Source organism: Cynocephalus volans, chromosome 16 (assembly GCF_027409185.1).
Source record: "Cynocephalus volans isolate mCynVol1 chromosome 16, mCynVol1.pri, whole genome shotgun sequence".
NCBI lineage: Eukaryota > Metazoa > Chordata > Mammalia > Dermoptera > Cynocephalidae > Cynocephalus > Cynocephalus volans.
Genome location: NC_084475.1, coordinates 16,418,804 through 16,431,189, shown reverse-complemented (window position 1 = coordinate 16,431,189; position 12,386 = coordinate 16,418,804). Strand labels below are relative to the sequence as shown.

The following is a 12,386-nucleotide window of genomic DNA, read 5'->3' as shown; positions in this document are numbered from 1 at the left end:
TTTACAGGCTAAAAGGACCCTAACTACTCCTTCAGCCCCAGCTACCTCACATAGTGGGGCGATTGTTAAAGGGGCAGGGGGAGGTCCTCGGGAACGGGTGAAAGGGGGGCTTAGTGGGTCAGGGGTAGGTGAGGGTAAAGACGGGGGAGTGGATGGCGCTGGAGGTGCAGAAGGTGACGCGGATGTCGGGGGAAGAGGAGCGGACGCTGGAGGCACTGGGGGAGGAGGAGGTCGGTAGGGTGGGGGTTCATCAGCAGGGTCGAAGGTGGAAGGATAGAGGGGTGACTGTGAAGAGGGTTTACAGGCTAAAAGGACTTGAGAGGGAGCACAGGAGGAGCAGAGGGTGGGGTTCTGAGCCAAGAGGCGAAAAGCCTCGATGTAGGGGATCTCCTTCCATTTTTTTAGGCGCTGGCAGTAAAGAGGTCGCGTAGAATGTTAGGATCTAGGGTGCCCTCAGGGGGCCATGTGTTTTGATTATCTAAAGGATAATAAGGCCAATCTTGTGTGCAGAATTTGGTGAGGAGTTTGGGCTTAATATCTGGCCTGAGGGAAAGGTTGGTGAGGTTTTTCAGAAGGCATTGAAGTGGAGAGTCCTCTAGGGAGGAGGAAGGAGTGCCCATTCTGGTCTCTTAATGGGAATTTTAGACAGAAATTGGACAGAGATTAGTGATAAGACAGATCCTTCGGCCGGTTGGGAAAAGCAGGATCCTAGAGGGCGTCCCCAGTAGGTCACGTTAGTCCCGGCAGGTTCAGGTACGAACCAGGAGGAGAGAAGGGAGGTGTGGGTCGTCACCCAGACCTTCACTTCTCTAGGCCAAAAGCCCAGTGCCTGAAGGAAACCTAGCGCTAGGCATTTCTGGTCGGGTCCCGGACCCGGGAAGTGGAGAGAGACGGAAATCGGACAGAGATTAGAAGAGAGTGGTGGACAAGAGGGTGAAAGAGAGAAGGAGAGAACAGAACGGGGCTTTTAACCTCCAAAAATGAAAGTAAAAGCTTACCGGGGCTTTGGAACCTGTTATAGTTTGGGAACTTATGGTGGTCGTGAAGACCGTGGTGGGGTGGGTATGGGCGACTCCCTGTGGTAGCCTGAAAAAGGGCCGGTGGCCTTTAGAAAAGGGGGCTTACCTAATGATGAGCCGGTGGTGAGTGGAAGAAGCCAGCGCTGAAAACAATGGACGAGGGTGGACTGTCAGTGGTGAGCGGTGAAAAGGAGGCCGGTCCTGGCAGGACGGAGCTCCCGAGAGGCGACTTGAGAGGTGCTGCCGCTGCGATCCGAAAAGTGTCGCCGCTCGAGAGAAACTCCACCCCGGGTTTCGGTTTCGGCACCAAATGAAAGGAAGAGTCAACACCAGTTGACGATCCACCTCCACCGGAGAGAGCCGGTTTATTAGGCAGCACACACACACATATATATAGGGCTTTAAGGGAAAGCTGATTGGCTTAAAATACAATCCCTACTTAGCATACCACATGGGGCTGGGGGGGTGAGCTGATTGGTGTGCGATTCGCGCCAGCGGGAAGGAGAATACGGAAGAGAAGGGCAACCAGCGCCATGATGGCGTGTGGCCGAGAAGGGCTTATGTGATCGGGGTGTGATCCCTTGGGGCATTTGGGTCCCTACAGGGTGGTTATGTCAGTTAATAACTCCTGAATGACCTTGGGCTGTTTTTAGCTGGAGCCGATTTTTGCTGTTTCTGTCCCAAACAGTTTTTTACTCATTCAATTTTACTTATAAATAAAGTCTATATGTGTGTGTTGGGTCTTAATATAAAATGTATTTCTTTTTTTTTTAAAAGATGACTGGTAAGGGGATCTTAACCCTTGACTTGGTGTTGTCAGCACCATGCTTATGCAGTGAGTTAACCGGCTATCCCTGTATGGGATCCGAACCCGTGACCATGGTGTTATCAGCATCACACTCTCCCAAGTGAGCCACAGGCCAGCCCTAAAATGTATTTCTTAACTGTGGGTCAAGAAAAAAAAAAGTAAAGCCACCATCTAGTAAACTGCTTGCCAACCTTTTAAATGTCATGGCAACACAGAAAATGATTATTTGTTCAGCACAAATGATGTCTGTCTGGCTCACTGAGGCAAAATAGATGAAACTTCTTGGAGGTCGAAAGGTGATATGTTCAGGGACTCAGCCACCTACCTCCTGGACAATACCTGGCTGCTCTCTCAGGCATACCTGCACCCTTCTTACTTAGCACCACCACTCAGGAAGCACTGGTCTGGAGAATACAAATAGTTACAGCTCAGTGAAAAGATATCATTCCACCCCAGTGGGGTAGGATGCAGGAGGAGAGAGCGACCACACACCTGAGCCCAGAGGGGCCTTTTGCTGCTGACTTGGTTTAACAACGAACTGTCGCCATTCAGTGTGAGCAATCAAACGACCAGCCTCCTCCAAAGCTTGGGAGCAGCCCTAGCAATGTGTTCACATGGTCTTATGTTTTTATAAAACTTGCAAACGGTGGACATTTCAGGCGGAATCAGTTAAGCCTGCTATCTCTCTCCACTGTGACTTCCTCTTCATGACATTTCCCCTTCTGTCTGGAGGCTTCATCGTGGCCACAGCACTGTGTATTCATAAACGTGTATTTTATTTCAAAATTGTGTAAGCTTCACGCCGCACAAATGGCCTCCAACCTAGTTTGTCAAAGGGTGGGGGTGGGGCTGCCCTGTCCCCACCTTCCCTTTTATGGTCCTTAGAGCAGCCATTTCTGCCTACTCACTGCTGGGTGGATTTTTCCCTTCCTTATGGAAATTTATTATTAATTTTTAAAATGCGGGTAGTAAAATTTAAACAGTACAAACATACGATGCACACTGAGTCACCAAGCCTACCCTAGAATCCCAGACCCATGCCTCAAAGGGATAATGCCACAACTTCTGGTGGATCTTTCCAGAAATCTTATATTTATATCCTATTTTTTTAATACAAATTTAGACTTAAGTTTTTAAAGGGCTGCATAGATTGCAGGTGCCAAAACTAATCTAACCATGTGGGGCAAGGTCCAACCTGATCTTGCACAGGACTTCGCGGAAGGGTCTCCTCTGTTTCATGATCTTTTCTAGCGATGCAGTTTTTATTCCTTCTTATAGGCAATCTCCTTCAAAAGCTACCTCAAGCAGGTGCATCGCAAGGTTGGCCACCATGTGACAGGAAAACAGCTTCGCTTAAAGTCAAATTCTGACTCCTTAAGATTAAAGATTCACCAGAGGCTGGAGTTAGCTCGTTCGGTAGAGCGTGGTGCTGATAACACCAGGGTCGAAGGTTCGGATCCCTGTACCGGGCCAGTGCCCCACCCAAAGATGCACCAGAACAGCTAGGTGGGGAGTGAGGCCCCCACACTCCCCCTCAGATTCACCCCAGTGATGGGAAGAGTTTGGATAACTTCAGCTGCCCGGTGGAGCCGCCCAGAGCTGGGCCACGAGCTGCTATGAGTCAGCCGGTTTTGTAAGCAGCGGCTGCCGGGCTCGCACTGTGCCTAGTTCCATTCAGTTACTCTGAGTCTTGTTTAAACCTTCAGCCGGGACCCCAGCAGGGCGGGCCAGACTGCGAAGCCAGAACATTCTAGAGAGAGCAGCGCCCCCGCGAGGCCAAGTGTGGTGGAGGGGGACGTGTGGCGGGCCTTTCCCCAACGGGAACGTGAAAAGTGACGGGGAAATCAAGTCAGGCGCCAGCCCAGCCCCCCTTCCCCACACACAGATTCCCCCCAGGCCACCTGAAGGGTCTGGGTTTGAATCGACCAAAGGGAAGGCATTTTGTTCCAGCTCAGCAGGCGGCCACGCCCTGGGAGAGACTGGGTACCACGCCACACAAGGCAGGGTCACACGGTGACCAGAAACTTCTGTGGAAGGTACTCCAGAAACTTCCGTTGAGTGAACGAAGCTGCCCATTAAGTAACCGTGCAGCACCCCACACACGTTTACTTTACATTCTGTCCCTGTTGACTTAAACTGTTTATTCCGGTCCCTCTGGGGAGGCGGGGCGGGGCGTGCACTGGTTCATTGCTTATGCAAACAGTAGAGTCAATCCAGGCCTATGGTCTGCGAGACCACAAGTTCCAGGATACATCCTTCCACTTGAATAGGAAAAAGTGGAAGTTTCAGGAGCATTGCCTGCTGGGAATTGTAGTCTTCGTCGTGTTTGTGATGCAGGCGGAAGTAGGGGGAGGGGGAGAGAGAGTAAACTATCACCACGTGACACTCAGGATCAGGTGGTTGGGTCAGCCTCCGCCCAGAAGCTGTGATTGGCTGCCTCTAATACGAACGACGCCACTAGGGGCGGGCCGAAGAGGGGCGCAAGCGCACTGCACTGCGAGTCTCGGGACCCCTTTCGGAGAGGCTATGGCGCTCAACAAGAACCATTCGGAGGGCGGCGGAGTGATCGTCAACAACACTGAGAGGTAAAAACACTGCGGAAGGATCCTGGAGTCTCGGAGAACGTGTCGAGAGTGGGGGCGGTGGTGTGGGGGCGGTGGTGTGGAGGCGGAAGGGAATAAACCCAAGAAGAGGGGAAACTGGTGGGGGCATTAACAGCTGGGGGCGGGGCTGGAGGAGTGGGGGAGGGGCCGGGTGTTGCCGTCCGCGGGGTGGGGGGTGGGGCGACGGATGGGGCTTCAGGGTGGGTCTTGAGCCGCTTCCCGGAGTCGGTGAGTTTTAAGAGCTGGGAGGAGCCTTAAGCACAAATAATTGCCGTTTATTGGGCGTTTACTACGTTACTACGCGTCAGGCCCTGTGCCTCTTCTGCCTTAATACATAAATTTGTGTGGCAGGAACTGTTGTTATACACATTTTACAGGTAGAGAAAATGAGGCACAGAGAGGTTAAGTAATTTGCTCGAGATCACAGCGCTGAAAGTAACAGATAGGAATTCCAGGAGAGGCGTCTTGACTCCAAAGTCAATAGACTTAACTCCTAGTGTAACAGCCTTCTACTATGTTCCAGAACCAGTTAGGGTCCAGGTGAGAAACTGAGGCCCAGAGGTGAAATTACATGAATAACGTTTGTCAGATGTCAGAGTTCCTTGCATGGTATGGGTCCTTGCAGAGGTCAGCCTCTTGCCTCTCTCTGTTGCATGCCGGTAGGCTTGGGTCACTCCCGGGAGCAGAGGCCTCCCCACGTCAAGGTTCTTTCTACTTTATCCTCCTCGCCCCCTGCCCAATGCATTCTGTCTCTCCTCCGACTTCTGGGCTCTCTTTTCTTGCTCCTCGGGCGTTGAGAATCAAACCAGCCAGCCTTGGGTTGAGCTATGCTGACCCTGAATTGCCTCTTGAAGGCAGAAGGAGCTTACCCCACGGGAGACATGGTGGAGTCAGAGCCTTGTACCCAGCTCAGGCCAACAAGCAGCTTGGGACCTGTCACTTGGGAATGCATGATGAGTCAGAGGAGAACACCTAGGGTGACCCAGACCTCAGAATGCTGACTTTCCCTCCATCTTACCTGCCCAGGGTCTGATGGGCCCAGCCTGTTCCTGGTCATTCTTTTTTTCTGGTAATTCTTCTCTTTTCTAGTGCCAGTTCTCTTTCCCACTTACCCCTCCCCTGCCAAGAAAGTTGTGGTATTTGAGAGGAGGAGGAAGAGAACAGGAAGCATGTGACCTTTGACCTTTCTATCACGTAATCAGAGAAACCTCACATTGACCCCTGGTTTGTTACCACTCTGTGTGTGAGCGGGTTCCCAGAGCCGGTACCCGCATCCTGGGCAAACACTTTGGATGCCATTTGGTAACATGTCTTGGGACTGCTTTTCTTTCTCTCAGTGGGGCTTTTCTAGGACAAAAATGTTATCTATCCTGCTGGGCTGTCTACTTGGCTTACGGCTCAGTAATGTTAAATAAGGGTGTGCCTTGTTTTAGAAAGTGCTTCACCCTTCACCCTTGTTTCTGAAAAAAATGTGTCCTTGAAGTTTAAGTCCACTGTTTAAAAAAAAATTTTTTTTTTTTTCTAAAAGATGACTGGTAAGGGGATCTTAACCCTTGACTTGGTGTTGTCAGCACCACGCTCACCCAGTGAGCTAACCAGCCATCCCTATATGGGATCCGAACCCGCGGCCCTGGTGCTATCAGCACCACACTCTCCCAAGTGAGCCACAGGCCAGCCCCATTGTTTAAAATTTGATAGTTAGAATAGTGAACTTTCCTCTTCCAGTCACGAACTTCTTTGAGAGAGATGAAAGCTATGGACTTTCCTCCCAGAAAAGTGCACATGCATGGTCATCTCAAAGGGCTTCATGGACAGTGTCCCTGCAGACTCAGCTGAAGAACCGAGCTTTAAAGGAACCCTGGAGGAAGTCCTTCTGTAATGTGTACAGTCATGTTTGTGTATTAGGCTTAAAAAATAAACCAACAAAAACAGAACACCTATCACAAGGACTTAGAAGAGTTGACCCAGATAATCTAACCTGCCTTGAGGTCTGATGACATCTCCAGAGCCAACTGCAGCTCTGCTGCTGTCCTGGTCACTTGGGGGCTGTATAAGTGGGGTTTGGAAAAATTCTCTATAACCCCAACTTGTTCTTCTCTTCCATGGCTGTGTTAATGGTTTCCTTGGGGCACTGTGGAGACTGTTATGAGAGATGCTGTGTGGGCAACTCCTTGTGAGGAGGGTCACAGGTCACATAGCCACAGTCTCTCAGCAGGGCCTTTTCTGTTTTTCCATCACAGCATCCTAATGTCCTATGACCATGTGGAACTTACGTTCAATGACATGAAGAATGTGCCAGAGGCCTTCAAAGGGACCAAGAAAGGCACCGTCTACCTTACACCTTATCGGGTGAGTTGCACAATGGCACGTTGGTTTAGGGGCTCGTTGCTCTGGAGGGTGATGTGAGCTTCAATCTGAGGTTAGCCTTAGCCTGAGCCTCGTGGGTTGAGTGGCCTCTAAATCCTGGTGAATGTTAGTGCCTCACTCCGCCTGTTTCTCAGTCACATGTTCCTGGATTCTAGAACCACCAGCCTCTTTGTGCAGCTGAACTGACCACAGGGCAGTGAATCCACGCAGATTCCAGAGCTGCTGCTGCAAAATCTCTGTATAGTTGGATGCAGCTGCCAGGACGAGTTGCGCCTGGAGGCAAGAGATTGTTGTTATTTTGATTTCTGTAAGAGTAGCCCAGGAGGCCTTTGTACACATCCAGAGTGATAAATGTGGTAAACAGGATACCCAGTCTCCAGACTGGGCAGAGAGCCCGGCAGAACCCTGCAGAGTGAGAAACACCGGACTGCAGAATGGACTTTGCCTGAGAGTTACTCACGCAGACTCTCGAGAGACTGAGAGATACAGATAGATAACCTTGAAAAAGGATCACTGCCTGTAGCTACCCAAGAGTTAGATTTAAAGACAGCTAGAAGAAGAGGAACACAACTGCAAGCTTTGGTCACCATGACTTAGCAGAGACAGGGGAGTCTCAAACCCTACCTGTGGGGGCTCAAGTTGGCATCTTCAATCACGGATTGAAGTCATGATTTTAAAACCCAAGGGGTTCTCCAGGCTCAGGGTGGGAAAACTCTTGTTGCTGTTTGGGCAGAGTGACATCTGCGGGAAGGTTATGACAGTCCCCTCCTCCTGGAATCAAACGCTCCTGCACTCCCATTGTTCTCAGTTCTGCAAAGCTTGGGCTAGAGACCCCCTCTTCAGGAATCCCACCCTGTCTGCTTGTCCCTAGCTTTGCAGGCCCCTACTTGTGCACCGCATCTGCCACCTCCTCACCGCCACTTAAATGAGTCTGTCCTTCTCACATGTAGTGTCTGTGATCAGCACGTTCTTCCTGTGAATACGTGAGTGTGGCCTCTCCAGGCTGCACATAACGTCTTTTTCTCTACAAAGCTCTCTCTGGGAATGTCTGGTGCAGCGAGAGCCCTGGGGCTCCCAGACCCTGGCCTGCCCCAGCACCGGGAGCAGACTCATCCCACACAGGAAGCACGTGGGAAGCGATGGCTGAGCAGGCTGTGGGGTCAGGCGCTGATGGCCCTTGTCCTTTCTCACTGCAGGTCATCTTTCTGTCCAAGGGGAAGGATGCCATGCAGTCCTTCATGATGCCATTCTACCTGATGAAGGACTGTGAGATCAAGCAGCCTGTGTTTGGTGCAAACTACATCAAGGGAACAGTGAAGGCTGAAGCAGGAGGTAGGTGACAAGGGAACTCAGGGACACAGATGGGACCTCCAAGGAAGCGTTGTGGGCACCTCTGACTGCCGCCTTGGGTATCGTCCCCTTTGGACCCTGCCCCGGCCTTGTCCTCTTCCTGGTGCTGAATTAACTTCGAGAGGAACACCCAGGCTGCCAGCTGGGCAATAGAAGTGGGTTTTTGGTTGCCAAGAGCTGGAAAATGCTAGCATTAAAGATGGCAGCTCAGATCATCTTTTCAGAGAGCGAAATGAGCAAAAAGACTGAAAACTAAGTAAAGATGCTTATTGTGACGTGGGGAGTGTGTATAGATTTTAGATCTAGGAAGGAACCATGTCAGGTGCATGGGAGGGGCATTTTCACAACAGCCAGGAAGAGGCAGCTGCCCCTCCAAAAGCCGAGAGTCCCTGCTGTGTGGCAGGCTCTTTTACAGACACCAGAGACCTCTGTGTCGAACTTACCTACCCCTCACACTCAGCCAGGCCTAAGTCTTGCTGTTGAGGAGCTCTAGGTCCTCCTTTGGGTAGAAGTCAGCCTATAGGGGCCAGGTCTGTCCTTAGCCCCCCTCAGGTCGAGAGCCTGCTCTGAACTTGAACGTCAAGTGTTGCAGAGTGTACTTGTTCCCATGAAGCTGCTGGGTGCTTTATTGGGGGTGGAGAGAAACCCCTTGATGTTAGTTCTAAAACCAAACCATGGTGGCCTTAATGCCCCTTACTAGGGCTGGGGGTGGAAGGACAAGCTTACTGCAAGGAGGAAAAGCCCCTGCTCCAAAGGGCAAAGCAGGCACAGCAGGAGCCAGGCCAGTCTGCAGCACTTGCTGGTATGTGGGCAGCAGGCCAGGAGCAGCAGCCCTGGCACGGAGGCAGAAGTCCCAATCACATTGCAGGCCCTTTCCCCGTGGGCCTGCAGGGCATTGGACAGGGACCTTGAGAGGACAGGTAGCCATTTCTTTGGACATAACCTGTGTTCTCATCCTGCAATGTTCATTCACTGTCCTCCCCTTCTCAGGTGGCTGGGAAGGCTCTGCTTCCTACAAGTTGATCTTCATAGCAGGGGGCGCCATTGAGTTTGGACAACGGATGCTCCAGGTGGCATCTCAAGGTATCCAGACTCTAAAATTTAGCGGCCAAGGACACATTGAATGTGTGGGGGTTTTTGTTCGAGTTTGTATACTTTTTGTTTTGTTTTTTAAGCTCATGGGCTGATCAGGGCTGAGAATTGGGAAGGAAGCCTGTGATTAGTTTCATCTCTGTCCTGTACCCCAGAGGCTGGGTTACCCCTGCTTGGAGCAGGTACATGATGTTTTGACAGAGCTGTTCGGACTCAAGGACACTTTACTATGGCCTCATGAAAACAAAAAACCCAATCACTGAACTGCCATCAAGCAACCATTTGAAACTACCAAGCAATGAGTTCAGCAGACATTCTCACCCGTTCAGTCTTCACCTGATCCCTGAGCCTCCCTCTGTCCCTCTGTCCACCCCTCCACCCTGTCCTTGACCTCCCCTGCCCTGCTCTGACCTCTCTCCCAGTCCTCTCTGCTCACCCTGTCCCTGACCGAGGCAGACCCAGGTGTGGGTGGGGAGTGGGATGGGGTGGGTAGGGCATGTCTGCTGGGCACATTGCCAGGACCCCAGAAGCTCCCCTAGGAAGGCAGCGGGCCGCCCTTCCCAGCCCCCGAGGCAGGCGCCACTCATTTCTCTCTCCCCTTGTGCTTATAGCCTCCAGAGGTGAAGCCCCCAATGGAGCCTATGGCTACTCTTACATGCCCAGCGGGGCCTATGTCTTTCCCCCGCCAGTCGCCAATGGAATGTACCCCTGCCCTCCTGGCTACCCTTATCCACCACCCCCACCCGGTGAGTGTGTCCTTTGCTGCCCACCCTGCACCCCACCAACCCACTAACCACCAGCTCCCAGGCAGGGGGCTGTTGAGGTCACACTTGCTCTTAGACTGGCTTCAGGACTAATGGAGAAGCTGGCATAGCTAGGAGATGCCAGCTGAGGGGGCCTGGGCTGGGCTGCTCACTGGGTCCCTGTCACTTTCCTGCTGAGCAGAGTTCTTTTTTATTTTTTATTATTATTATTATTATTATTTTTTTTTTGCAAGCAGAGTTCTACCCAGGACCTCCCATGATGGACGGGGCCATGGGGTACGTGCAGCCACCACCACCGCCCTATCCTGGGCCCATGGAACCTCCGGTCAGCGGCCCTGATGTCCCCTCCACTCCTGCAGGTGAGGTCCCTAGGCTGCTGCAGTCCTCTAGGACCAGCCATTTCCTCCCTGAGTTCCTGCAGAGAGCCTCAGGAAATGGCTGGAGCCTGGCTGGGAGCCCCAAATCACGAACGATCCCTGGCCTAGGGTTACCCCAGGGGACCAGCATGGCGGTGGCCTGGTGTAAAGAACTAGATTCCAGCCCCGCTCTATCCCTTAGCTAGCTACGAGCCCTTGGGCCAGGAAGGTCTCTCTCTGTCCTCAGTCTTCTCATCTACAGATGGTCGCAGCATCACCTGGTGGGGTTATGTCAAGGATTAGGTGGCGTAAGACATATAAAGGGACTGGAAAGGACAGTGCCAGCACATGGCGAATTTCCAGGAAATGTTAACTGCTGCTTTTGTTGGTGGAATTGGGCCCCCAGCACCAGCTGCCCCAAGTGTTGGGGGGCGCTGGGCTGAGCTCAGCTCCTGGGGAAGCTGCAGGAGGAGGAGGGGCTTGTGGCTGACGCCGGGTGTGTTTGCTCTCGCAGCCGAAGCCAAGGCCGCAGAAGCAGCTGCCAGCGCCTATTACAACCCGGGCAACCCACACAACGTCTACATGCCCACGGTGAGTGGGGGGTGAGGGCTCAAGAGCCAGCCCCCCTGGCCACAGATGCTGGAGGCGAGGGCTGGCGGAGACCTTGTTGGTTGGAACCTTCTAACATGCTCTTTCCTTTTTTCCTTCTTCAGAGCCAGCCTCCGCCACCTCCCTACTACCCCCCCGAAGATAAGAAGACCCAGTAGACCCCTCAACCCCCCATCACTTCCCACCCCTCCCCGTGGGGCAGCGTCGGGTTGAGGGTGGCGAGGAGGGCCCTGTTCTTCCTCCAGGTCTGGTTACAACTGGCCCCGTGGGAAGGGGCTGCCCCCCTGGAGAGGTGCCTCCCGGCTCCCACTCCAGCCTGGAGCCCATGGCAGGTCCTCCTCGGGAGCGCGGGGTGCCCCCCTTGTTCTTGTGTCGCTCTAGTAGCTTCTCCCCATGAGGGACTCTCTGGCCACCTCCTCCACTGCAGTCCAGCTCCCTCGGTCTGATAGTCACTCCACACTCAGTCTCACGAGCCCTGTCATACCAACCACGTGTCATCCCCGCAGGCCCCTGCCAGACCCCACTGACATTCCCTCCAGTGGTCTGTGTCCAGCCATGGAAGGCCACTGTCCTGCGGACCATCAGCTGTCCCCAGCCCCAGTCATATCCCCTTCCCTGTCCTTGGTCATTCTCTTGCCACCCTGCGTGACTTTGGGAGCTCTCACGTGAGCTTCTGGGGTTGGGGTGGCGTGGGACAAGGTCACTGCGGCTGGGGAGAAAGCCCCACTGTTTCCCTGTCAGTGTTTCTGGAATGTATTTTCCCTCTCGCTTCACTTCCCTCTAGCAGGGGCCTCTCAACGGGGACCGGAGAATGCATGTCTGTCCCATCACACCATTTGAGGGCTGCTGACTGTGACCTGCGCCAGCGCCTCAGCCTCCCTCTTCCCCTAAAGCTTCATGCCCCCTGGATGCACTAGAATTTTCCTTTGTTGTTCCTGGACTGACCATGAAGTGAGGAGATGGTTATTTAAAGAGAATTCCCTATTTATTTGACAAAAAATTCTGTTAATATATTAATGTGAAATAAACCCTGTTTGCACCTTGATTGGTTTGCTGAAATGTGAAAGTAAAAATGAAGTAGCTGGACCCTTTCTGGCTGTGCGTGTGGTGACCAAGGTGAGCTCTTCCAGGAGAGCCGTCTGGCGTTGAGGACCCCGGGAGACTTGGGAAGACTGTACCTCCCCACCCAAGGGTCACTTGTTTTCAGGGCCCATTTGGTCCTCAGGACAGTTCCAGCTGGGGTCTTCATTCTGAAGGCGGTTGCTCAGCAACTGCACGCCACCCACTGAGTCCCTCGGGCCTGGCTGGGATGGTGATGCTGCTGGCCCCTGGCTGGGTGGGAGGGTGCAGGAGGCAGGGGTGATTTTCTGTGTCCCAGCTGCCACACTCCTCACCCTGGCCCCAGGTGGCTCCTCGTG

General features: G+C 52.8%; 1 protein-coding gene across 1 annotated transcript; it reads left to right on the top strand.

Annotated features, from left to right (window-relative positions):
- The first annotated feature begins 4,302 nt into the window (after window positions 1-4,302).
- On the top strand, window positions 4,303-12,013 carry WBP2 (WW domain binding protein 2). Its single transcript, XM_063080784.1, has 8 exons — window positions 4,303-4,412; window positions 6,671-6,779; window positions 7,994-8,129; window positions 9,138-9,230; window positions 9,851-9,985; window positions 10,240-10,362; window positions 10,874-10,950; window positions 11,073-12,013. The coding sequence occupies exons 1-8, from the start codon at window positions 4,354-4,356 to the stop codon at window positions 11,124-11,126; spliced, it is 786 nt and encodes a 261-aa protein (XP_062936854.1). The 5' UTR covers window positions 4,303-4,353; the 3' UTR covers window positions 11,127-12,013.
- Window positions 12,014-12,386: the final 373 nt, after the last annotated feature.

Coding starts and splice junctions, on each gene's coding strand:
- WBP2 (XM_063080784.1), top strand. CDS start 4,354: ATGGCGCTCAACAAGAACCATTCGGAGGGCGGCGGAGTGATCGTCAAC. Junction 4,413..6,670: donor ATCGTCAACAACACTGAGAG/GTAAAAACACTG, acceptor TTTCCATCACAG/CATCCTAATGTCCTATGACC. Junction 9,986..10,239: donor TTATCCACCACCCCCACCCG/GTGAGTGTGTCC, acceptor TTTTGCAAGCAG/AGTTCTACCCAGGACCTCCC.